Source organism: Pongo pygmaeus, chromosome 12, assembly GCF_028885625.2.
Source record: "Pongo pygmaeus isolate AG05252 chromosome 12, NHGRI_mPonPyg2-v2.0_pri, whole genome shotgun sequence".
Classification (NCBI taxonomy): domain Eukaryota; kingdom Metazoa; phylum Chordata; class Mammalia; order Primates; family Hominidae; genus Pongo; species Pongo pygmaeus.
The window spans coordinates 44,362,157-44,387,454 of NC_072385.2; the positions used below are offsets into that span (position 1 = coordinate 44,362,157).

At 49.4% G+C, this 25,298-nt stretch overlaps 1 protein-coding gene and 1 long non-coding RNA gene across 5 annotated transcripts in view; one reads left to right on the top strand and one right to left on the bottom strand.

Moving 5' to 3' along the window:
* Positions 1 to 302: 302 nt before the first annotated feature.
* The window catches only part of PAX8 (paired box 8), a 62,866-nt gene continuing 37,870 nt past the window's right edge, over positions 303 to 25,298 (bottom strand). For 2 of the 4 annotated variants that reach the window (XM_054476047.2, XM_054476046.2), the window contains exons 8-11: positions 21,025 to 21,145; positions 12,079 to 12,180; positions 5,098 to 5,184; positions 1,136 to 3,626 (exon numbers count right to left, since the gene is read on the bottom strand). In XM_054476047.2, coding sequence (XP_054332022.1) covers positions 3,550 to 3,626; positions 5,098 to 5,184; positions 12,079 to 12,180; positions 21,025 to 21,145 — 387 coding nt within the window. In that variant the 3' untranslated portion in view covers positions 1,136 to 3,549. Of the gene's footprint in view, positions 3,627 to 5,097; positions 5,185 to 12,078; positions 12,181 to 20,369; positions 20,577 to 21,024; positions 21,146 to 25,298 lie in introns of all 4 variants that reach the window. The other 2 variants (XM_054476045.2, XM_054476044.2) reach the window with 2 other exon arrangements.
* Positions 20,521 to 25,277, top strand: LOC129030569 (uncharacterized). Its single transcript, XR_008500700.1, has 3 exons — positions 20,521 to 20,564; positions 22,526 to 22,648; positions 23,526 to 25,277. It is a non-coding gene; the product is annotated as an uncharacterized LOC129030569 (long non-coding RNA).

Sequence of the window (25,298 nt, forward strand, 5' to 3'; positions counted from 1 at the left end):
TTGTCACCAGGGTTGAGTGTGTGTTTTTGAGTGTGTGTTTGGCACACAGAGGGCAGAAGATACATGTTTCTTAGTCTCAGAACTCATGGCAAGGATACTGGAGAAGTAAGAGATGATATGACAAGGGGAGGGGTTGGAACTAGCCTGGGGGCTGGCTTTGTAGGTGAGGACTCCCAGTTCCGCTGTCTCTACTCCTGGAACTTTGTGGTAGAGGTTGCAGGGTCACAGCAATTCTGTTCATCTGGTGGGCCCCAGGCAGGGTTCCAGCTGCCCCCTTTCCCAGCAAGAAACCCACTGACCTGCCAGAGTTGGTTGGTCCACATGAACTTCCTGCAAGCTCCTAGCACCCTGGGCTGGCCTGGCCTGTGCTAGAACCTGAGGAGGAAGAGGAGTGAGGGTAATGGACCAGGGAGAAGTTAAGAGTAAACTACCTGGGAAGCTCAGGTGGTCTCTCTACATGAGCAGTTAAAGGTATTATTCCAGGGGGAAGGGATAGGCCCTCAGTGCTCTCAATGCCTCAGCAATGTTTTTGGCCCATGCCTCATCCCCAATTCTCCTACCAACACACATACCACCCCCAGAGAAACCCTGGCTCCCCTGCACCATAAAGCAACCCCCCTTCACCTGCGACCACTCACAGATGCTGCCCTCCCTACCCCAGGTGAAAGTGGCCCCTTGGCCAACCCTCAAAGCCCTCTGCGTGTCCTCCCTGTCCTTGTCATCACACCCTTCTTCATTGCGTCCCCCCATGTGCCAGCCTGACTCCTCCCAACACCACCCCAAATGCTGGGGCACTTCGAATTGTCTTTCTTTCGCCCAATACATAAATGGCCCCATTTTCTGAGCCCAAAAAGGGGACCCATGGTTTGACCATGGGCAGAATATTGGGTAGGTACTAGCCAAGGCCCGCTACATGGGGAACACATCCCACAGTCACCAAACACCCGCTCTGAGCAGAGGTTCCTGGCAAACCCAGCTCACCTCCGGGAAAGAAAGGCGAGTTTTACCATGGTCACCTCAGCCAAAGCACAGCCCAAGCCCCTTTATTGGTTGTGAGTTGGAAAGGGTCTGCCGGGAGTACAGAGTGTCCCCAGAGGGGCTGTGGCTGTGAATGCAAGGGATCGCTCTACGGGCTCCTTGGGATGCTGTGCTCAAAGTGATTCTTGGGTAGGGAGCACTCGGGATCCCAGAGGTTTGAGGTCAAGAAGACTCTCAGATGTCATGGATTTGGAGTCGCGCTGCAGAGGGAAGTTCTGCCATTGAAAAAACAGCTGCATCTCAGATCCCCTCAGAAGAGATGGATTTTCTTCCAGGGAGGGTTCCCCCCTGTCATGCCATCCATGGCAGCATCCCTAACCTCTCTTTGGGAGGCCTAAGGAGGTAAGAGCCCTCTCTCCCAGCCTCTGTCCTCCCAGCCCTGGAGTCCTTGGGCCCCTTCCATCTGACTCAATCCCAGTGTTGTCTGTCCAGCTGTCCACATTCACCTGGGGATCCCAGCTGCAGGCCCCTGCCTCCTTGTTCCAGCTGCGTTTCACATGGAGAAGGTCCATGTGGACACCAGACAGCCCCCTGGAGTGCAGAGCCCGAGCTGTCACATTGCATTTCCCAAATTTCCTGGAGGTGGTTGGCCTAAAGTCCTAAGTCTCTACAGCCTCCCTCACCTTGTCCTGGCCCCACCACACTCTACCTCTCCATTCAGTCAGGCCAAATTTTTAGCAAATCAAAAGAAATTAAATCCCCAGTGGCAGCTCCAGAATCCCCATTGGGTCTAGAACCGTTTGGCATCCCTGATGAGGACTCTGGGGTTTTGGGTAAAAGCATTGGGCTTAGAGTAAGAGGACTTGGTTGAATCTACTACTTCTTATCTTGGGCAAGACATCTCATTTTTTTCAAAGCCTCAGTTTCCTCATATGTAAAATGAGGCTGTATGTAAAACAGGGCTAATTTCAACTTAACTTATATGAAGCCCTCCATACTGTGCCTGGCACACAAGACAGCCCGGTCTTCTCTCTCTCTTCAGAGCTGTTTATGCAGGCTCCAGTCATAGCTATTCCCGGATCCTTCACTAACCCATCCTGCTGATTCTCTGGCTTCCTGTTAATAACAACAGCAACTCCTTGTGGGGAGTCTATGGTTGGCTCAATACTGTGCTATCCTTGCATTTGTTCAGTGTTGAAGAACTTGGGATGAGTGAGGTACCCAGCGTTCAACATGAATTAAAGGCAGAGGGAGAAGGCCAAGCCAGAGCTCTGGGGCATCAGATGGTCCCTTCCAACCCACAGCCCCAAAGTGAGTTTGTCGGCTACTCAGCTCTGATGTTCTTGGGAGAAAGCCCAGCCCCGAGGTGCCTCCTTCCCCAGCCAACCCCAAAGCCTGAGATGAAGAGCAATGGTTTATTGAGTCATGTGGTAATGGCAGGTTGTCTTTAAAAAAAGAAAGAAGCATCAAGGAGAGAAGCCCCACATGGCAAAGAGAGACATTTCACTCAGAGGCCAAAGTCTGGGGGTGGAAAGAAGGAAGCTTGACCCAAACAAAGTTTCATTTACAGTATATACAGTTAGGCCTTGGGGGCAGGAGCTGCTGGGGAGCAGAGAGGGACCCTCTATCGCTGGCTTCAGGGGGTGCCTTGAGTCTCTTTAGTAGCTGGTGGGCGTGAGCTGCAGGAAGCACATTTGGCTTGGCAGGAGCTGTCGGGAAGGGGAAGCGAGTTTCCTGCGATTCTGCCTTGCTCTGCCCTGGGTGAAGCCGCACACCACACCTCACCTCCCAGGGGCCCAGGCCCTGTGGAATGTCTGTTTTAAGCTGCCTGGGGCTGGTCCGGCTGACGGCAGCTGCCAAGGGGATGCCCCACTGCAGGAGGACCTGGGGTGGTGTTGTACCTTCACAGCAGCAGGCAAAAGAGGTCAGCTGACAGCCTGGTGGAATTTCTGAGGGACTCACCCCAGCCCTCAGCCCATGCCCAAGAGGGAGGTGTAGAAAGAGCCAAGCAAATGGAGTGGAGAAGGAGGACAGCCAGAGCCTCCGTGTGGGGCAGGCGGGAGGCTGAGGGCGGTAACTCCCTGGGTGGCTGGTGAGGAGAGCCTCGGCACCAGGCTGTGACTTGTGGGCTGGCGGGAAGTGCTTATGGTCCATAATTGCTAGAGTTGTGTTAATAATGGAGCCATGGAGGTGCCCTGTGCACCCCTTGGGCCCAGGCAGGAACCGTTTGCCATCCCCCCAAGCTCCTCGGCTATTTCTTCTTCTCTCCTTTGGTGGGTACTGGCTGGGGGCTACATTTCTTCTTCAATTTTGTCTTTTTCAGCATGGCATGGTTCTCTTTCCCTGGGACTCCTGCCCCTCATTAAGGAGTCTTGGAGGACAGTTTGGCCTTCTCCAAGGTCATCCTGTCTTTCATGGTTCATTAAATTAACCACACAGGGAGTGTGCCGCAATGCTGGACTTGTGGTTATTTTTCATGTAATAAATAAAGATTCCTTTGTGTGACTCTCTGGGGCCTGTCCCAGGCTGAGTCCTCCTGTTGCTCAGTCGCTCCCACTGTCCCCACGGCAACTACAGATGGTCAAAGGCCGTGGCAGTGGTAGGCGGTGCGCTCGGCCTTGATGTGGAACTGTAATAATATGGGGAACCTGGACACATTAAAAAAAAATAACAACAACACTGCTGGTCAGAAAGGAAAATTGCACCATAGCCTTCCCTGCATCTGCTGACCTTTAAGACAACACAAGTTAATCATTCATTTCTCTGGCCTATCTGATCATCAAAGATTAACTCCTCTCCAGCCCTATTTCCTCCTTCTCTGGCCTCACCTTTGAGTTTCTGGCCAGAATGAGAACAGTGGCTTCTTGCCCCTTCCCCCTATGGCTGCTTTGACCTTCAACACCCTCGTTGCAGGGAGAGGGCAATAGAAAACAATTGCATGTGGAACCCCAAAGAATCAAGTGCACTGAGAGGTCATCGGATCCTCCCTAGCCTTGCCCAAACAGTGCCAGGACAGAAAGTCTTCTCTCTTAAGACCCAGGGAGATTAGACTGCTGAGGGGTCAAAGGGGATCTGGGCTTGACGGCCCTTAAGGTGAGGCTCTGCACACCTGCAGGATGGGCAGCCTGGGGAGGCTCAGTGGGAAGGTGCCTGAACCCTGGCATGTCTCATTGCCCTCGTCTTTTCTGGCTAAATTGAATGGAAAGGTGGGTTGGAGTTGAACTGATCTGGCAAACAGGGCCCAGGTCTGCCACCTTTCAAGTTATTTCTGGAATACAAGGAGGTAATGGGAGGAGAGGGGGTCTTGGGGAATGGATGGTTCCTAGCCTGCAATGGTGCCTGTGGGGTCGGCCATCCTTGGATCACTGCTTCTGTCTGGCTCCAGTTTGCTCTGATACCCTCAAGGCCACCACTCAGGGAGGCTCTAGTGGGATCCCTCAAGTCCCCCCATTGGTGGGGTTTTGCTTTGCTGAAAAGCTTCTCTTCCCAGTCCAGGACAAGAGAGGGGTGAAGAGAAGCCTGGAAGCTCGCTGAAGCTCACTCTCTGGACCTCGACCCTGAATACTGTCTGCATCTCAGGCTAAATATGGGGAATGTGGTGGAACAAAGGATTTCTGTGTAAGGGTTTGGTGCTGAATCATGAGTATTTCTGAGCCACTTAGATGGTTAATAGGGGCAACAGGATGGCATTCTTGAAATCGGCTCCCAGGAAGGAGGGCAGTTGCATTCTGGCGGGGTGCCCTGCGTCAGTGTCTGCACTGTGGGACTGTAAGCTGTGGAGGCAGGAGGTCCTCTCTTAGGCTTTTCTCAAGTCCTCCCTTGTCCTCCCCTTCAAGGCCTGAGCCCTGAATCTTACACAAAACAAAGATTTAAAAGACACGGGCTTGAGAAGCAGGAGGGAAACGAATGCCTGGAAGCATCTGGACTTCTGCCCTCTTTCCCCAAACAACCAGGTACACTTCCCTCCTGCTGCCTTCTTCTATCACAAACAGCACCGTCTCCCAGGCCCTCTGTATAATCTGAGGCCTCCCAGCTTTCAGGTAACCTTTGACCCACCCTTGCCCCCCACCACTGCATCCATCCTGCCCAGCAGAGGCCTGGGCGGCACCAGGGACTTACTCAGCAAGCTGGAGTTGGGGAAGCGCCAGGCCTCGCTGTAGGAGGAGTAGGGGGTGTGGCCATAGGCATTGCCAGAGTATTCACTTCCTGTTGGAGGCACACAGGGGAGAGGCCTGTGAGGTGAAGAGCATCAATGCAGGGCTGGGGTGTGGGGAGGTCTGCAGGGCTGGCAATGGGCAAGCTCAGGAATGGTGGGGGAGACAGTTGGAGCCACGGCAGGAACAGTGGAGCTCAGAAGGTCCCTCTGTCATCCCTTTTGGAACCCATCGGTCTGGATAATTTGGGGCAGTGTCCTTTTCCGTAGGTACTGGAGGCACTGGCTTGACATACTACAGCCCTCTCAGGAGGCCCAGAAGGTAGATGTTATAACTACCCCCATTTTCCAGATGAAGAAACTGAGCCTCTGGGATCTGCGGAAGCTCCCAGAGCTGGAGGGTTTGGTGGAGCTCAGAAACTGTGCTGTGACTCTAGGGCCCAGGGACTAACTGCTCCTTCTGCTGCCTGGACCTTCTGGAGAAGGGCTCTCCTGGGAGGGCCCCACAGCAGGGGTATGGGGTTAGGGGCCAAACAGGAAATCCATATATATGAACCTTTTAGCCTCCCTAGGTATGAGTGTGTGTGTTTGTGTGCATGCGGGGCTGAGGGGAGGTGTGAGGGTTAGGGATGGGAGAGGAGGGAGAGCCCCAGAGGGCACACACCTCCCAGGAAACTGCGTCCTGGGACTTGGAGTAGTTTGTTGTTCCATTCTGAGTCTGCCACTTTAAGCAAACTCAACGTAGAAATTTACACAAAGTAAATCAGATCACCTCCTTCTGTTAATGGATTCTTGACTTTTCCAAAGGAATTATTTACCGAAGAAATCACTTAAGAATTCCCTTACATAACAAAAACAAAGTCAAGCTGATCACCACAGCTACTACCGGTGCTTGGTAAAGAGCTTAAAGTTTGTAAAGCACTTTCCCACACATTGTGATCTTTTATTCTCAAGACTACCCTATGAGGTACTCATGGATACTACCGATTTATAGAAAAGGAAACTGGAGTGCAGCATGATTAAGTAGTTTGCCTCAAATCACACTGTTGTTAAATGTCAGAGTAGAACTCGACCTTAGGGCTCTTGACTCGAAATTGCAGATAATCCCTTTATTCACTTATGCGATAATTCCATTTACAAAGCTAGATTCCTGCCAACCCTGAGACTCAATGAATGTCCACCCAGCTTTTCAGAAACTCACCTATGATTGTGAGCTACATGGTTCTGAGTCTCCTTCCCCAGACTCTCTGGAGGGGTTGCTTGAAACTCCCTGACTTTGGAGCTGACCTGTCTAGAGTCAAATCCTTACTTCCCATTTCCTGGTTATGTAACCTTGGAGAAGTCACTTAGCCTCTCTGAGTGAGCGACTTACAGGTGAACCTTGGTTTCCTCATCTGTAAAATGGGCCAAATAATTACCCCATCTCATTTGGTTTAATGAGAATTAAATGAGAAAATATGTATTAAATGCTTAGCACCATGCTTCAAATATATAGGGAGTGCTCAATAAATGTAAGCTTTTATTATTTTCCCATTAAACAGGTGTGAAAATAAAGCTCAATGGAGGCTTACATCAGTCATCCAACCAGTCTTAAGGCCTGGGTTGGGGTTAGTGGGAGCTGCTTTATTGCCAGACAAGTAGGCATTTATACAGGAAGAAGAGAGATGAAGAGGAGAAGCCTAAAGCAGAGAAAGGCTACTGGATCCTTTCCTTGCCTAGAAAGTCAATGATGGACTAAGAACACAGTAAGAAAGTTCCTTAGGGGCAGAGACTAAGTCTAACGTAAATCAAGCAAAAACATGGATAAAAAACGGAAGAGGGTAAAGAAGTAAAAAAGCAAAGAAAAAAAAACTAAGAAATAATCTAATCTAAACATCTATTTAACAGATGAAAAACTAAGAAATAATCTACTCTAAACATCTATTTAACAGATAACACAGCTGTTACATAGGGAAGTAAAGACATTTGGCCAAGGCCACATGTTCAGTGAAAGCCTGAACTAGAACCCTGGCCCCGTCCTTCCACACCGGTGCTCTCTCTTGCATCTCCCAGTGCCAACTGCCCCCCGTTTAGCCCAGGTCTCCTGGGTTTCAGCTGACTCTCTATTGGCCACATAGCAAGGGCCCTCGCACCTTTTACCACACCCTACCCAATGGCAAACACAGCAGGCTCTAAAGGACAAGGGAAAGAGGTGGAAAACATGATGTGTTTACCCTCTCATTTTGTCACTCATTCATGCATTCACTCACTCACCCATTTATTTATGTATTTAACTACCATTTACTGAGTACCTCAGTCACATGGAACCTGGGGCAGGGGATGGAGCTCGGTAGGTGGTACACGCTTGGGTGTGGCATCTTCCCGTCATCAGATGTGCCTACCTGCTTGCAGTCACAGCAGATGAAACGTCTCTGCCCTGATGAAAGGCCAACCCTGCCTCTTTGCTCTGCATTCCACCCTACTCACCTTTCCAAGGATTTGGCAGCTCCAATGATCCCATTTTCTGTTTCATCAGTCTCTCCCTTCACCCTGCAAACATATTCTGCTATCTTCTGTCTTTAAAAAGTCCCCTTCCTATCCCTACATTCCTCTCTAGCTACCAGTGCCTTTCTCTGCCCCATGGTCTCTGCCTTCACCTTCTTATCCCTTCCTATCAGGCCAACTCTGATCCCCTCAAGTCCCCACAGTCTCTAACTCCATCATACCAATGGTCACTTCTATATCCACAATTCCCTTGACCTTTTAGCTCATCCCTGTCTCCATGCCTTTGGGTTTGTGACGCCCAGTCTTCTGTTTGCTTTGTAACTCAGTTGTCTTTCCTACTCTTTCTCCTTGCTGTTTCTTCTCTGTTAGAGCTCTAAATTGTTGAAGAACCCCAGGCTTGGTTTCTAGTAGTCTTATCATTAAATGACAGTTTTGTGCAATGGCTGAAATTTATACTCTAGTCAGATTCTTTCCTGGCTTCAGACATACATGATGTACCTGCTAACTTATTAAAACTGGGCATTTAGTAGGCATCTCGATCCTAACATGGCCCAAAAAACTCTTGATTTCCACTTGCCATCTACTACATCACTTCCCCTCCTGGTCTCCCATATATATACTTGCCACCATCATCCATGCCCCAAACCTACAAATGATCCTTGTTTCCTCTATTTTCTCATCCCAACAGCCAATCTACCAGCAAGGTTTGCTGGCTTTGCAACCAAAATATATTTTCAGGGTCTCTTTTTTCCTCCTTCACTGCTAATTCCCTAACTCAAGCCACTATCATCTCTTGCAAGAACTACTGCAACTGTCCCCTAACTGGTCTTTATGCTTTCTCTCTTGACTATGTACAATTCATTTTCCTAGAAATCAGACTAGCCTTTTCAAACTTGACCCAGCCACTACCAATTATGTGCTACCATGCTAAACTAGTTCCTGCCTTAGGCCCTTTGCACTTGCTGTTCTTTGGGCCAGGGATGGTCTGCCCCAGTTTATCACTTGGATGATCACTTTGAACACCTTCTCAGAGAGGCCTCCCCTGACAGCCCAATCTAAAGTAGTTATCTCCTCTCCCTGTGGCTCTTTATTACATCACCCATTTTATTGTCTTCACCGACAATAAATTATTATGTTTATTCATTTATTGACTTATTTATTGTCCATTTGTCTTCACCATTAGGTTATAAGCTCCAGGAATAAAGGAATCTGGCTTATTCACTGCTGCATCCCCAGCATCCTATACAGTAGACCTTCAACCAGTATTTGTTAAGTGAAAAAGTGGTAAATGGATGGAAGGATGGAAGGATGAATGAAAGTGTGAATGATGGAAGGACTGACGATGAAAGAATGGATGGGTGAAAAGATGGATGGAAAGATGGGTCGATAAAAGGATGTATATATAGAAAGATGGATAGATTAATGGAGGAATAGATTGAAAAGGGGATGAAAAGATGGATATAGGAGAGGAGGGATGGGTGGAAGAATGGATGATGAAAGGATGGATGGAAAGACAGATTAAAGGATAGTTCTATGAAAAGATGAATGGATGAATGAATATGGATGGAAAAATAAAAGGATTGATGGAAAGATGGATGGATGGAAAGATGGATGATAGATAATTGGAAAGACAGATGAATTAAAAGATGGATGGAGGGACCGGGCACGGTGGGTCACACCTGTAATCCCAGCACTTTGGGAGGCCAAGGCGGGCAGATTGCCTGAGGCCAGGAGTTCAAGACCAGCCTGGCCAACATGGTGAAACTCCGTCTCTACTAAAAATATAAAAATTAGCCAGGTGTGGTGGTGGGTCCCTGTAGTGACAGCTAGTGGGGAGGCTAAGGCAGGAGAATCGCTTGAACCCGGAAGGCAGAGGTTGCAGTGAGCTAAGATCACACCACTACACTCCAGCCTGGGCAACAGAGCAAGACTCTGTCTCCAAAAAAAAAAAAAAAGATGGATGGAAAGATGGAAGCATTGGTGGAAAGGTGGAGGATGACGGGATGGATGATGAAACATGGAAGGATAGATGGGAAAATGCATGGATGTGTGGAAAAATGTATGGGAAGATGAATGAGTGGAAAGATAGATGACTGGATGGATCCATGTATCTGGAGCTGCTGGTTCTGCTCTAGAACTGGTTGAGAATCATTGACTGTTAATGGAGTCAGAACAAAAAATAAAATAAAATAAAATAAAATAGAAACAGAAGGTGAATAGACAAGGGAAATCCGTCCTAGCCCTTTTCCTGTGCTCCTCTCTTGCAGCCTGTGTCTTTATTTCTGGTATGGTAGGAGGCAGTATGGTGTAGAGGAAAGAGCCTTAGACTTGAAATTGAAAAATCCGTGTTTGCATAACTCAGTCACTTAGTATGATTATGACCCTGAGCACACCACTTTGCTTTTGCTTCAGTTTCCTTATCCATAAAACTGGGATAGTATTAGCCTCTTAGTCTTATGGTCAGGGTAAAATTAGAAATGAAGTTATACATATTTGAATGGCTAGACATGCAAAAGTACATAATAAGTGATCACTTCCTTCCTTTCACAATCGATTGATGAATGTCTTTGGCATGCCTTGCTTTAAGCATTTATCATGTACCTAACATGCATGTAGTAGGTGCTCGATGAAAGTTTATTCACTTTAATTGCAGGAGTCCCCATCCAATCAACTGGGAGATTGCAAGCAGTGGTAAGAGATGAACATAGAATTTCTCCACAAAAAAATTTCCTTAAGAATTCATTTGCACAATGCTATTCCTAGGAACCAAGTGATTCATTTAAATAGTACTGCATTTTCTAAAACTGATTTTCATGGAACTCACTGGGAGCCCAACTGTGTAGGGCAAGGTCCCTCCTTTGTGGATTTCACTTGCAGTCAGTGTCCTAGTTGTGCTATTTTTTTTTTTCTTTTTCACAGCACCCACTCAGGATTCTTTCTGGAAACAACCTGGGGGACTTTGATGAGAGGCCCAAGCCTTCCAGCTACCTCACAGGTCAGACTCTGGGCCCCAGGAACCCCTTGCCCTGGGCCTGCCCTCAGGGAATGATTCATAATTAAGAGAAAAGCCTTGTGCTTTATGTTTCTTCCTCCTCCTCTAAGCAGGCGGCAGGGGAAGGTGGAGGGGTTGGAAGGGGAATGGGGGGAGCCGACTGGAGCCTGGGATTTTGATTGAGAGGCCCCATTATCCACACTCTTAAAAAAATAACCGAATCTTTTCCTTTTTTATCTTGACCAATCTCATTTCACGCTCCAGAAGAGGAAGGGAGGGAGGGAGGGAGTCCGGGGCCAGGAGGGAGAGAGGAGTCAGTATTCTGTATTTTCAACGCTGCATTAAGCACATCGCCACGGTAACCAGGCAGCAACAAGTGCCAGCTCAGCAGGTTCCCAGGGAGCACAGAGCCTTTCTCCCTCCCTCTTTCTCTCCCTCCCTTCCCTCTGCCCAGGAGATCCCAGCCCACCTGCCCCTGCATAGGGTGCCCAGAGTGGGTGGCTGGCAAAGATTAACTCCTGCCGGCAAGGAAGGGAAGCAGGCCTAGGTAAATATGCCAAGTCTCTGGGGTCAGAGCCAGAGAGGCTGGCCTAGGGCTGGCATGGGGGTCACAGATCCCTTGTGTTCAGAGCTCTTTCCAGAAACTTCAGGTCCCAGGCCTTTTTGACCAGTGAAAATGGCTCAATTATGGCTCATCCATCCCAAAGTCTTTCCTACATGGCTCCTAAAAAATTGAGACTTGCCCAAGGAAACTCCCATTATCTTCATTCGTCTAGACCTTGTCACCTTGAATCATCATTGGATGATGACTGGCAGACAAAGAAACCCAAATGACTGGCAGGCAGGTTCCAGAACAGTCCAAATGAGGATGGAGAGCTACTCCAGGCTCATTTCATCCTCTATAGTACTCTTAGAGTACCTAGAACCTGGGTCCTATCCATGCAGGCTTGAGAGAGAGATGTGAAGCATATATTTCATCATCATCATTGTCATCATCATCATCATCATCAATACCCTTCAGATTCAGATTTTACAGAATGGGCAAACTGGGATTCATCAGAGTTAAATCACTGGGAGACCAGCACTGCTTGAGGGTAGGGTTCATCTTCCACTCACAGTGTTTTGGGGCCCTTAGAGTGCTCTCCATTTATGCTCACTGATTCACTGGAAGAAGTGGTGGAGCTTGGATTTGAACACAGACCTATCTCAGCCCCTCCCTTTTCATCATGGAGGGTAATGTAGCATGCCTGGGAAGAAGGAGGCCGAGCTGGGGCAAATTAAATAGGGAGTCAGGACTGCACTGGGACATCGTCTCCAGACATTTACAAGGAGATGCCCCCTTTGGTCCATCCTTCAATGCCCTTTGGGAAGTCTATGAATAGGGCACAGTATGCCTCTTGCCCCTTGTGTCCCACCTTGCTCCAATACTTCCTCTTTGCAGTGCTCCCCTTCCTGCCGGCCCTCTCCTTACCTGCCACCATGCCTGCGATGGCAGAGGAGGCATAGCTGCCCTGTCCGCTGGTGGGGATGTGGGGTGGGTATCCGGGCAGCGTGGGCCCCACCATCTCTCGCCCTGGAAAAATACAGCAAAGAGTCATCAGTCGGACTATGGGGGCTCCCATATGTATCATCTCACTCTCCTGAGGCTGTCTTCCTCCATGCCATTCCCACCCTCTCTACAGCCATTCTCCAAACCCACTTCCTCCTGCCCCCACTCCTCATCTGAGCCCAAGTTCTTGTCACCTCTGTCTGGTCTTCTGCAGGACAGAGGCTCCACCATGCAGGGAGCACTTGTTACTGCAGTCTCACACTGTTCCCTGTTCTCCAGTGGTTTTGTTTACGTGATTGTTATCTTATTAATCCACAAGAATGTCCTGGTATTGGAGGCTGAGGCTATGTCTTCTGTTCTTTGTTACCTCCAACAGCAGCCAGCAGAGCAGTGGGTATAGCTGGCCTCCATAAATATGTTTGAGGCCACTTGACTCAGAGCTCATCCCTTTCATTCCCGGCTCTGAGGAGTACCAAGAATAAGACCCTACGAAGGGATGGCATGTATGTGGGCCACCAACTCACCACTATTTTTTGGGGGGCCTGTGACAGATGTTGCTAATCAACCACTATACCATTTTCCCCTGAGTAGAGGGGGCCTTCCAAGTGGATGCAATCTATCAGAGTTGCAAGGTACAGGACACCGATTGGCTAACCCCAACCTAGAAGGAGATGTGGCGGAGATATTTAGCTTTTACATGACCACAAGCCACATATCTGTTCATTCTATTTTGAAAAGAACCATTTTTAGCAAAACAGACACCAATCTCTCTGTTTATCTATAGCTTGTGGGTCATACCCCCACCTTGGTGGTACCAAATCAGCTCTGTAAAGACCTCATTTCCCGGCTCTGCTTCACCTCTATATCGAGAAATCACTTTCCCATTTTGGAGGCCCCACCTGACCTGGCAAGCATCTTCCCATCTACTACATATAACAATGCACATAAACATGATCCCTTGCCCCTGCCCGTCTTCTATCACTCCTGTGTCCTGCAGGCCCCAACCAGATTCTGCTTCATCCCAAGATTCTTGGCAAGGTGACAATACACCCTGGTTTGCCAAGGTGTACCCAGGTGATGACCAGTATCCCAGCATATTTGTTAATAATGCTCATTTCACTCTCAAAATGCTCCAGTTGGAATAATGAGTTATTTGCTCATCCTAGTTCTTGGTGATGTTTACAGAGTTTCTCAGTCTCAGCAACATTGGCATGTTAGGCTGCACAATTCTTTGCTGCAGGAGGCTGTCCTGTGCATTGTGGGATGTTTAGCAGCATTTCTGGCCTCCATCCAGTAGATACCAGCAGCAGTTTTCACCCAGTGTGACAACAAAAATGCCTCCAGACATTGCCACATGTCCTCAGCAGGAGGTAGTAGGGGCAAAATCGCTGCTGGCTAAGAACCATTGTGTTGGACTATGACTGTTTTACCCAAATGTCTTCTGCCTCTTCCATTCTGGGGGCTGCTTTTTCCTCCCAGGACCTGTGTGGGCCACCTGTGAGCCCTGTTAACCAACTCACCAAATTCATCTCCTCTATGGCACTGCTTGTCCAACTATCCACCCATCAGTCCACCCCAGGTCCTTCATACCTCAGCCCCTTCAAGGGGTGCCTGGTCATGACAGAAGGGAAGAAACGCCCCATGAAATCCTGTAAGTTGCCAATACTACAGTGACTACCTCCTCCTTATCTCTCTTTCTGGAGATTCCCCAAAGACAATGTTCATTCACTAAATACTTATTGAGTAAATACTATGTTCTAGACACTTTTCTAAGCACTTGGGTATACAGCAGAAAGCCAGGATGCTAAATTAGCAAGGCCAGGCACTAAATCAAGAAGGGACGTAGGCTGGGATAGGCATTTGGAGCCAAGCCCAAGGGGTCAATGAACAAAAACCAGGCACACACAACTTCTTCCCTTCCTCTAGAGGGAAGGGCCTGGGAATCAGAGGGCCTGGAGTTCTTATACTGCTTCTGTGGCTAGTTTTCTGAGTGCCCTTAGATAAGCCTAGTATGTTCCCCAAGTGTCAGTTTCTTCATATGCAAAATGGGAAAAAAAAACATAGCTGTAGGCACCTTATTACAATTTCTATGAGGTTATCTGTATAATTCAGAGCCAGGGTTTCATGCTACAGGTGGACATTGATTAGCGCAATGGACACATTCTAGAAATGGTTATATGCCAGTGAACTCCTACAGAATAAAGAGCCATCAGTGTTCATTGTTTAAAACTGTGCGAATGTTTTGGTAAACCTGAACACCACCTTCTAATTTGTTTGACTTTTCCTGCCGTGTCCAGCTGTGCTTGGCACTGGACCGAATGGGGTGAAACCCACTAGAATTCTACAGGTGTGCTCAGTTCACCTGACACAAGGTCATCAAGGGAACAAATGAAGGGTTGGAAACACAGGAGGGGAAAAGAGAATTTTAAGATATTTAGACGCAGAGGGAGAAATATGCAGAAGCTATACTGAGATAAAATCTGAGCTTTCTGTGAAGAAGAATACAACACAATCGACCCTCAAACTCAGCCCCCTTGGCCCTCAGATGAAGCACTGGCTAGGCAAGAGAGAAGGAGTGACACGAAGTCTGTGAGAGCAGGAGGAGCACAGAGCAGGGACAGGTGGTGAGGGAGGGAGTGATGGAAGAGGGCGGTGGCGGATTCAGGCCTGCTTCCTTCTTTTCTCTTCCCTCCCTACCTCCTCCTCCATGAGAGACAGAGAGAAAGGGAACTCTAGATCCAGGCTGGACCCTGGATGAAAGACAGCCACTTAATTCTCTGAACCACGTCTTCCTGCTTGTCACATAAGGAACTAGTTTAGATTTCAGCTTGTAAACGGGATTCACCTGACTACCTGATTGGCTGGTAGGGACTTCCTGGCACCCAATGTTGAGAAGGATTCTGAGGCAGCTTGTGTCTGCCATGATCGGGGTGGGGAGCAGTGGGAGGTGGTCTTGACTCTTAGGTCACCTGTTTGCTGCTGCTGGCCTCATGCCCTGCAGGGCTGCTTCTGGCCTGGCAGCCTGTGGCCCCGTGCTCCCCTTCCCTCTGCCTTCATCCTGTTCCTTCTCATTCTATTACCTGAACCTGCTGCCTCTCGAGCCTGGCAGAGTAGCAGGCAGAGTTCCAGGGCATATACTCCCCTTACAACACAGCTGAATATGATCCAAAGGTGCCCCCACGGGGCTCCACCGCATGAGAACTAGCCCCTACATTGATCTTATAAATGGAATTCATCAGTCTCACTCCCCTGTACTCTAAGATTTTTAATCTTCATCTCCCCTCAGTCACCTAATGTCTTCCCAATGGGGTAGAGGCTTCTGAATCGGACATCAGAACAGACGCCTGAGGCTTCCTGCCATGAAAGCTGGTCTTCCTGGAAAGACTGGTAAGACTTTCTTCAGCATGGCTCTCACCCAGACTGTGGCACAATAAACTCTCCCAACAGCCCTACAAAACCCTTTGCTCCAATTGCTTAAATGCATAGTTTCTTCCAAAAAGCCAAGAAGCTTACAAGCCTTCTTAGAAACAAAACCACAGAAGCTGTGGGGTGGAAACTCCATCACGGCCTAACCGTGCCCTCTTATCTACTTCTCTGTTTTTAAGACTCTTCATCATAAAACTATCCTTGCTATGAATTCTATCTCCTCTACACCCAAATTTCTTTCCAATGTGGTCCTATTTTTAAGAAGTTGACAGAAAGCATAGGCCCATGTTGACTGGCCATGGAGTGGGGTTCTGTAAGAAAACTCTAGCTCCCCCCACACCTTGAAATATTGGTAAATATTCTAAATATTGATAGAGGCCAGAATCATAAAGCTATTGCCTGGAGGAATTCAGAGGGTAGAGGTGATTTCAGACTATTTTATTTGCCCCCTTTGAAGTCTGCCCTCCATGTAACCCCTTTTCAATTCCTTATCTCGTTCTGATAGCAAGGAGAATTTATGGCAACCCAGAAATCTCTTTGGCAGAACTAAATATAATTTTGTACAAAAGGATGGAGGAGGGGAATGGACTCTTTGATGATAAAACCTAACTCACAGCTTTCCTTTGAGCTGAGCTGGAGTCAGTCCCAGAGCAGCTGGGACCAGGACGGCCTCGACATTGCTGTTTTGGCCAGTGTGTTGGGACTCCAGACTGGGGCTTCCAAAGGGAACTGGCAGCAACGTTAGGGGCACTCTTGCTATTCCCCAAACCTTGCTGTTTCTTCTTTCTTGGCTGACTGGGGACGAGCTGAGACTCAGAAGGATAGTCACCTTGGAAATCACACTATCAGAGCCACCAGGCGGAAATAAGTGACCCAGAGAAAAACGCTATGAAGCAGGTGAAGGAGTTGCAGGAGGCGGCAGCGAGGGTCCTTGGGAGTCACTCAGAGGCATGTGGAAGATTCACACAGGTTAAAGCTGAGCTGATTATGGAATGAAAACTCACTGTGTCCTCTCTCCTCTCTTCTGGTCTGCAGCATTACCTAGGAATAATGTGGCCTCAGCTTCCTTCTCTTTTCTTTATTTTTTTTCTTTTTTGAGATGGAGTTTCGCTCTTGTTGCCCAGGCTGGAGCGCAATGGCATGATCTCGGCTCACCGCAACCTCCGCCTCTTGGGTTTAAGCAATTCTCCTGCCTCAGCCTCCCGAGTAGCTGGGATTACAGGCATGTGCCACCTCACCTGGCTAATTTTGTATTTTTAGTAGAGATGGGATTTCTCCATGTTGGTCAGGCTGGTCTTGAACTCCCGACCTCAGGTGATCCACCCACCTTGGCCTCCCAAAGTGCTGGGATTACAGGTGTGAGCCATCAGGCCCAGGCTCCTTCTCTTTCTTTCAAATTCACCTCTTCTTGGGAAAGTCTGCAGCCTCCTGCGCTCCTGGAACCATTCCCTTCCTAACCTTCCCCACCGCCCCCATCATGTCCTCCCAGCTCTCTCACCATGGCTCAGCCACGTGTTAGGTATTGAGGTCTAGTCTTGACCAGAGGCCTCAGGTGGACAGTCTGTAAGGAGCTCCAGGCCAACACCCTGAGCTCAGCATGGACACCAGCCATCCTCTCCCTTGTGTCTGAGCCGCTTTCTGACTTGCTTCCTACTCTTGGCCATTTGCCTGGACCCCAGATCCTCCAAGCCTAGCACTCCTCACTCTTTTCAGAGCCTCTGCCTCTGTGCTGAATTGTCAACCCTTGGGCTAGGGGGCCCTGTGACCAGCCAGCAACCTTCAAAGTGCTCACACCTGCACTTCAGCATCATCTGGGCCTGGATTGGGGGCCACCAGCCTGAAAGATATGCCAGTGCTGCATATTTGGCTGCCTGCTCCCTACATGACCACCTGGTGTCTGCTGCCAGCTGCTTTGTCCCATGGGTTGGGTGACCTCTCAGTCCTGCAGTTGGCCTGGAGAGTGGGCATGTCCACTAAATTAACAGCTGACAGTAGTTGGAGGCGTCACCTCTGATTGACTGCATGTTGACAGAGGATGCTAACAGGATGACAGGGAGGGGACAAAGTGTGGGGGCTTTGGGAGCAGGGAGTTTGCCCTGGGCTGTTCCAGTTACACTTTACACCACAGCCTATGTCTGCACTCTATGTCTGCACTCTGATACGTCTATCCGCTTCCAGCTGCCCTACACCCTTCCCTCTCTTTCAGCTGGTCTTGCCAAGCCTCTCCGCGGCTTCCACAGCACCTGCTCCCCATCATCATGGGCATCACCACACCCTCACCCCTTGCCTGCCCCATGACCGCCCCCAGCCCTAGCGTGCCATTCTCAGAAGACATGCAGGCTTGTGTAACTCCCTGTAACTGACATGAACCTCTTCTCCTCACCCCGTCCCCTCCCCTCCCTTCCCTTCCCCTCCCTTCCTGTCCACTCTCCTCTCATTCCCCTCCCTCCCCATCATCCCATTTTCTCTGGCTGACATAATTTTACTCAGCTCACAGGTTTTTCTCTTTTCATCACTTTGGTCAAAACAAATGACCCATCTCTGCTGACTTCATCCTCTTGAATTCTTGAACTCCGAGTCAACATTTTATTCCTCGCTTTAGACCCTTAAACACCATCTCTCTGCCCACATACTGGATGTCCCTCTCTTCTAAGAAAACTTCTCACATTAGGTGCAGGGATGCACAGAGGAAAAAAAAAAAAAAAAAAAAACCCCGGGTGCCAGCCAGAAAGAAAATGTAGAGCCAGTTATAAAAAAGGTTCCATGGGCCGAGTGCGGTGGCTCACGCCTGTAATCCCAGCACTTTGGGAGGCCAAGGTGGGGGGATCGAGGTCAGGAGATCGAGACCATTCTGGCTAACATGGTGAAACCCCATCTCTACTGAAAATACAAAAATTAGCCGGGTGTAGTGGCGCGCATCTGTAGTTCTACTTACTCGGGAGGCTGAGGCAGGAGAATCACTTGAACCCAGGAGGCGGAGGTTGTAGTGAGCTGAGACCACGCCACTACACTTCAGCCTGGGCAACAGAGTGAGATTCCATCTCAAAAAAAAAAAAAAAAAAAAAGGGTCCATGGACTTTTATCCCATGACCCTGTGGTTACTCTGGGCTTGTAGAGGTCTTAATCCTCTGGTGCAGTGGTTTTCAAGTCCAAGGGCTTTCTAGGGGCAGGGCCCCCCTTCTAAAAGAGCAGTTCTTCAGGGGTCTGGTGAGCATACATGTCTTCTGCAAAAGGCTTCATTTCAAGAGAGCATTGAGAGGCCCAAATTTGAAACCACTGGTCCAGATGGACTGTCTGACTCTGGGCTGCCTCTGTGACAGGTCTCCCACACCCCACCCCTGCACTGGTCTCTGCTCTAGCGTTTCAAGGTCATCAGGGTAGGAGGGTGTGGGAGGTGAGGACGCATTTACTCTGTCACTAAATACCCACACTCCTTGGAGACAGTGTCGATATTAAAGAGATTCCTCCAATGCTGAACTGAGAGCTAGCTGGCTTCCTTCCTTGGTCCTGGGTCCCCGCTGGGCCCACATCTAAAATAGTCCTATCCCTGTGGAAGCCCTTGAAGTATCTGAAGACCATATGGGTCTCTGCTCTCCACTTTCACTGCATCTCAGGCCCTCTCCAGCCCAAGCCAAGCACTTGACTCTCAGCCATTCCTTAGGCCCTGGCTGGATGGGCAAAGGTCCTTCTGCCAGGAGGACCCAGCTCCCCTTGAGGTCTGACTTATGGAGTGCAGGCCCAGGCCTCAACCAGCTGCAGATGGTGCTCCCACCCAGAGACCTTGGCAGGGACCTTCTCCTCCCTGGGCCAGTTTCCTCATCAGCATAAGAGGTTTGCTCTAGAGGCTCCCTCAGGTGCTTCCAGATTTACTTATTTTTATTTATTTGTTTTTTTCTTTTCTGAGATGGAGTCTTGCTCTGTCACCCAGGCTGGGGCGCCATGGTGCGACCTCAGCTCACTGCAACCTGTGCCTCCTGGGTTCAAGCAATTCTCCTGCCTCAGCCTCCCCAGTAGCTGGGATTACAGGTGTCTGCCACCACGCGCGCCTAATTTTTTGTATTTTAGTAGAGATGGGGTTTCATCATCTTGGCCAGGCTGGTCTTGAACTCTTGATCTCGTGATCCACCTGCCTTGGCCTCCCAAACTGCTGGAATTACAGGCGTGAGCCACCGCGCCCGGTCAGTGCTTCCAGCTTTAAATATTTTGAGGCAGTTGAGGTTCCTGATGGGAGGTCCCTCACTCCTCCTCTCTCAAGTTGTTGAATCACTGAATTTATCATGTTTAACAGATGTCTGACTGTTCTCCCGGTGATGCTGTTAAGCTAGGCATGAAGATAGCTGCATCATGGAAACACAATTGGGACTGACCCTTGGCCTTTTTAGAAATTTGATCCAGAAATTGGCTCCAAAAGCCAATGCCTTTTTCCCTCCAAAATGTTCATTTTTCCTTCTATTTATTTATGCATTTACCAAGGCCAAATGTTGCTATGTTACAGCACCCGGCTCCCGGCCTTAGGGTTCCTGCTTTTCCATGGGGTCTTGGGGTGGTGTATCCCACTTCCTGGTACCCATAGAGCATCCACCCCTTCCGAGCATCTGCCCCTTCTGAGCATGTCTTCCCGGTCACAGAGAACTTCATGTTGGCGCCTCCAAAAGTTGCCGGAGGAATTAGGGAATAGGGTAGAGGTGGATGAGATTGAGGCCAGAGAGGGGGCTGGCGGTCGGCCCTGAGGACCCCCCTCCCACCCACCGCAATAGCTGCATGGCCCCGGGACTTCCCTGTCGTACCTGAGAGGAGGGCCTGGCCCGTGAACTGCCCGTACACGGAGGCAGCATGGGGAAAGGCATTGAAGGGCGGGACCGAGGCACCGGCTGGGACCCCGGAGCCGACTTGCTGCAGATCCAAAAAGGCGGAGCTAGATAAAGAGGAAGGGGTGGAGCTAGAACTGGACACCTCGGGGGTTTCCTGCTTTATGGCGAAGGGTGAATGAGGATCTGCCGGAGGGAGGGAGACAACAAGGAGAGAGGGGTGTGAGATGACGGGGTGGGAACATGCACAAACCAAGCCATGAGATGTGGAGGGTGCGGGCGGGGCGCGGGGCAGGCAGACCCAGCTGTTCTCAGAGTCTGGGCTGGGGAGCCAGGGCCCACGAGGTGTGGCAAGGAGGGGAGAGAGAAGCTAGATCTCCCTGCTGTGCTTCTGCAGTGAAAATGGAGAGACTGGGAAGGAGTGTGTGTGCCCGCCTCTCCCACAGGAGGGAGCGTGGAGACCCAGGAGCGGCCTAGGACTGGAGGTACGACCCCCTTGACCCACCTTGAGGCCCAGCCAGCGCAGCCCACCTCTCCTCTCCAGGCCAGGGCCCCACACACATTCTGCCTGACAGCCAGCCAAGCTCTTCAGTCCCCCGCCCTCCACCTGCCAGGGAGGCTTGGGGCGTTATACCTGCCACCACGGGGTAGGTCTGGTGAGTCGAGAGGTTGCGCCCCAGTGGCGTGTTGGAAGGGGTCAGGGTGGCCTTCCCGTCGTCCAGGGTGCTGTTGAGCAAGGGCAGCGGGTAGAGGCCCTGGGGAGCAAAGAGAAGTCAGCGCACAGAGATGATCCAACAAGCCGACCTTCCTGCAGACCCTGAGCCTGTCTTAGGACTTGGCAGCCCTAATCTCCCCAGGAGAGTTCCTCATCGTCCCCTTGTTCCTTTACGTTCTCAACTCCACTCAGCACGTTTCCTTCATGCTCATTGTCCTCCCGCATCCCTGGAATTCAAGGCCAGCTGGTGGCATGAGTGCCCAGATGTGGGATAGAGAGTCTCAGCCAGAGGACCACACCCTGGCTGGATGGCTGGTTGGCTTCCTGGTTTCACCACACTGTTGGGACCCACAGAATACAGGACGGTGCCAAGGACTGGAGCAGTCTCCGACCGGACTGTTCAGGGTCCTTCCATCTGTTAATTTATTCTTCCCAGGCACAAAGGGAACCCAGATACACAAAGGTAACCCAGGCACAAAGGTTTAAGAAACTTGTCCCACTTCCAGGTGGGCCAAAGATAGGATTCAGACTCGAGGGATCAGAATGTGTCTGCTCTCAACCACTGCCCTAAACTGGGTGACATAAGGACCACTTCTTACATTTGCAAAGAGCTTACATCAGAGCTTTGCCTCTGCTGTCCTAGTAGAGTCCCCCAGTAGCCCAGTGACGTGGGTGAGTAATATTATGTCTGTGTTTTATATGTGGAGCCTGGAACTCAGGTAAATGGCCCAGTTTTGTATAATGAAACTGAGACCAAACCCGGGATTTCGGCTGTGGACCCAGGTGCTTTACCCACCATGTGGATTTCTTCTTTTCTCTCTCCACATCCAAACAAATAGAAATGTGCAAGTTCAGCTTGAAAATGGTATTTAGAGTTGTTTTTGTTGGAAACACTCTTTGTCAAGTACCTGGGGGTCTTCATCAGTAAGACCTCATTTTAGATGCCTCCTGGCCTCCCCTTGCCAGGAGCACAGCTATAACCTTAGGTACTCCTTCCGAAAAGAACTTGTTTAACTAAAGGCAAGTGTACCTCATCCTTACCATGGCCTCCTCCCAACGGGGAAGCAGATAGCGCAGAAAAAAGAACACAACCATTCCCCACATACCTTCACACACGTCACATACCTGCTACGTGAGATGTGCAAAGCTGAATTCAGGGGAATGCTCAGTGGTTACATAACAGTGCCACTAAAGGCAATTGTTTTCAGTGATTTCCATTGAGCTGGGTTCTGCAAAGATCCACAGCACTTTCCGGCTGCATGCTGGGCACTTTTGGAAGCTGCAGTCAATTCTGGAGGCCACAGGGCACCATTAGCACATAGCAGCAATTACTGACTAAATGGTGCTCTGGTTCCATGCTTTCCAAGGGGGCCCACTTAGAGGCAGGGTGGAGTTTCTTAGGGCCTTTTTTTTTTTTTAGATGGAGTTTTGCTCTTGTTGCCCAAGCTGGAGTGCAATGGTGTGATCTTGGCTCACTGCAACCTCTGCTTCCTGGGTTCAAGTGATTCCCCTGCCTCAGCCTCCCGAGTAGCAGGGATTACAGGTGCGCGCTACCATGCCAGGCTAATTTTTTGTATCTTTAGTAGAGACAGGGGTTTCACCACGTTGGCCAGGCTAGTCTTAAACTCCTGACCTCATGATCTGCCTGGCTTGACCTCCCACAGTGCTGGGATTACAGGCGTGAGCCACTGCGCCTGGCCAGGGTGTGGCTTATTGAAATTGAACGAAATACCTAATTTCTAGAGAGTATAAGAAAAGTTTAAAATGCTTTATGGATGTGTTGTTTCGACAGCAAAATATCTACTCAGAATCCTATAGCTATTTCAAAATCCAGGTAACTTAGTAAAAAAAAGGAAAAAGAAAACCTATATAGTCAAATCTTTTGGTGATTTTGTATTCAATGGCTGAAACTTCCCAGTGATTATTGGGCTTTTTAGCTGGAATTGACCTTCAATCAGGGCAGAGCAGCAAAATGCTTCAGAACTTCAGCGAGTCTGAGCCCTGGTTCTGCAATGACCTGCCACGTAGCTTTAGTCTACTTGACTGCTCTGAAGCTTAATTTTCTCACCTGTATGGGAATCATAGACTCTACTTTATGAGGCTGATGTAAGCATTACATGACATTTTGTATACTTATACATAATGTGCTGAGCACCGAATACTTGGTGACAACAGATGCCCAATGAGAGTTATCATAGATATTATTTCAGAATCATGTGAAGAGTCAGAAGCCACCAAATTCTTGATTTCTGTCAATAAACTGATATTCATATTCCGTTGATGTTTTCTGATGCATTTGTAAAATAGGGAAACAAGAGCTGTATGACTTCTGGCTATGTCTGGTCATGAAATAGCAACCAGGAATAAGGCCACATGATGTTTTTGTTGAACACTTCCCCCTGCCCTTTTTTTTCTTCCAGATGGAGCCTCACTCTGTCACCCAGGCTGGAGTGCAGTGGCACAATCTCGGGTCACTGCAACCTCCGCCCCCCAGGTTCAAGCGATTCTCCTGTCTCAGCCTCCCGAGTAGCTAGGATTACAGGTGCATGCCACCAGGCCTGGATAATTTTTATATTTTTAGTAGAGTTGGGATTTTGCCATGTTGGCCAGGCTGGTCTCAAACTCCTGACCTCAGGTGACCCATCCACCTCAGCCTCCCAAAGTGCTGGGACTACAGGTGTGAGCCACCATGCCTGGTCCCCCACTTGTTGATTTTGCAGAAAAGATAGCTGTGTTACAACCCGTCCTAAGGTCAGGTATGAATACTTGTGCTTCTTTCTTGGCTCCCCAAGCCAGAGGGCATTCCTATGCCCTGGTGAGAGAGCACGGAGTATTACTTTGGCAGCATAGTCAGTTACCAGAGGTGGGAAAAGCAAAGGCCAAGCAGGACATGAGGGGCCCTTGCACTGGCTGGTTCTCCCTGCCTTCACCACCCTCCAGGTGAATGACTAGGTGAGTAATGATTGACTGAGGAGATAATGAATAATTTATGGACACTGCTGGACCTCAGTCTCCTCATCTGAAAGATGAGTGGTTGGAGAAATTTAATGGTTTTCAAATGCTTTTTTTTTCAGTCTTCAAATAAGTGTTTACGTAGAAGCACCATATCTGAAACAGGTGACAGTGGACCAGTCTGAATGAAATGAGGGTTGGCAGGTCTGAGCTCCAAAACCTTCTGATTGCCTAAGCCCTCCTTGTCTTGCTTGGATTATCTCCACACAAATGGAGAAACTGGACAAGGTGGTCATGGAGGTCGCTGAAAGCTCAAAGACTCTCTCATTCCAGGATCCCCCATGTTCATATGCCAGCATGGCATGGGGGTGCTCTGTAGTCAAGCAGGGTCCTTTGGGGAGCTTAGGGATGGAGCCAGGAAATGGCTCTGGGACTCAGCGGGTGTCCAGAGTCTCATCAGCAGGGTTTCTTTACTTTCACTGAGTGGCTGGTGCCTGCACACTGAGTTTTGCAGGCTTACTCTCACAGAGTGAGCTTCCTGCAGGCCCCCCACTGCAACCCCCTTTCCTTCCTGGAGCTGTGTGCTGACTGGTGGGTGAGCACCCAGGCCCTCTCCCCATGCTGCTGATGGCCAGATTTCTCTGCACGCTTGTGGTCGCCACAGTCAAAGCTGATAAAATTGCTGATGCAGATTGCCTGCCCAGCTGCGAGTGCTGGCACGGGACCAGCGGCCCAGACGTCACTGGAAGTGGTGGGCTGATTATTGGCATCATCTCCATTGTCCTACTCAGTTTTTAAAGGCAAATGGGCTTGCCTCACTCCTACAGCAAATGGCGGCATGGGCAAAGAGGGGCAACAGACCCACCCTGAAGACACTCCTCATCTGGTTGACTTGGTGGGGTTAAGGGAAAAAGATGTGATGACTAGGAGCTGAGAGCTTAGTGGTTCTGCCAGAGCTGCAGAGTCTTTGTTGGCCTCGGGGTGGGACCTCTCACATCTCTGTCAGCTTTTCACAGACACCAACCTGTTATGATTCATTTCACCTGTCCTGAGCACTAACAAGAAAAATTCCCTGTAGCTTTGGATGTATTATTCTGGATTTCTCAACTCATTCATTTGTTCATTCATTCACTATACCATTACTGTCTATTATAAGGGGGGCACAATGGTAGGTGCTGGGAATAAAAATGGTGTTTAATGTTTCATGAGGCTTCCCTGTCCTTAAGGAGTCCGCGTGTCTT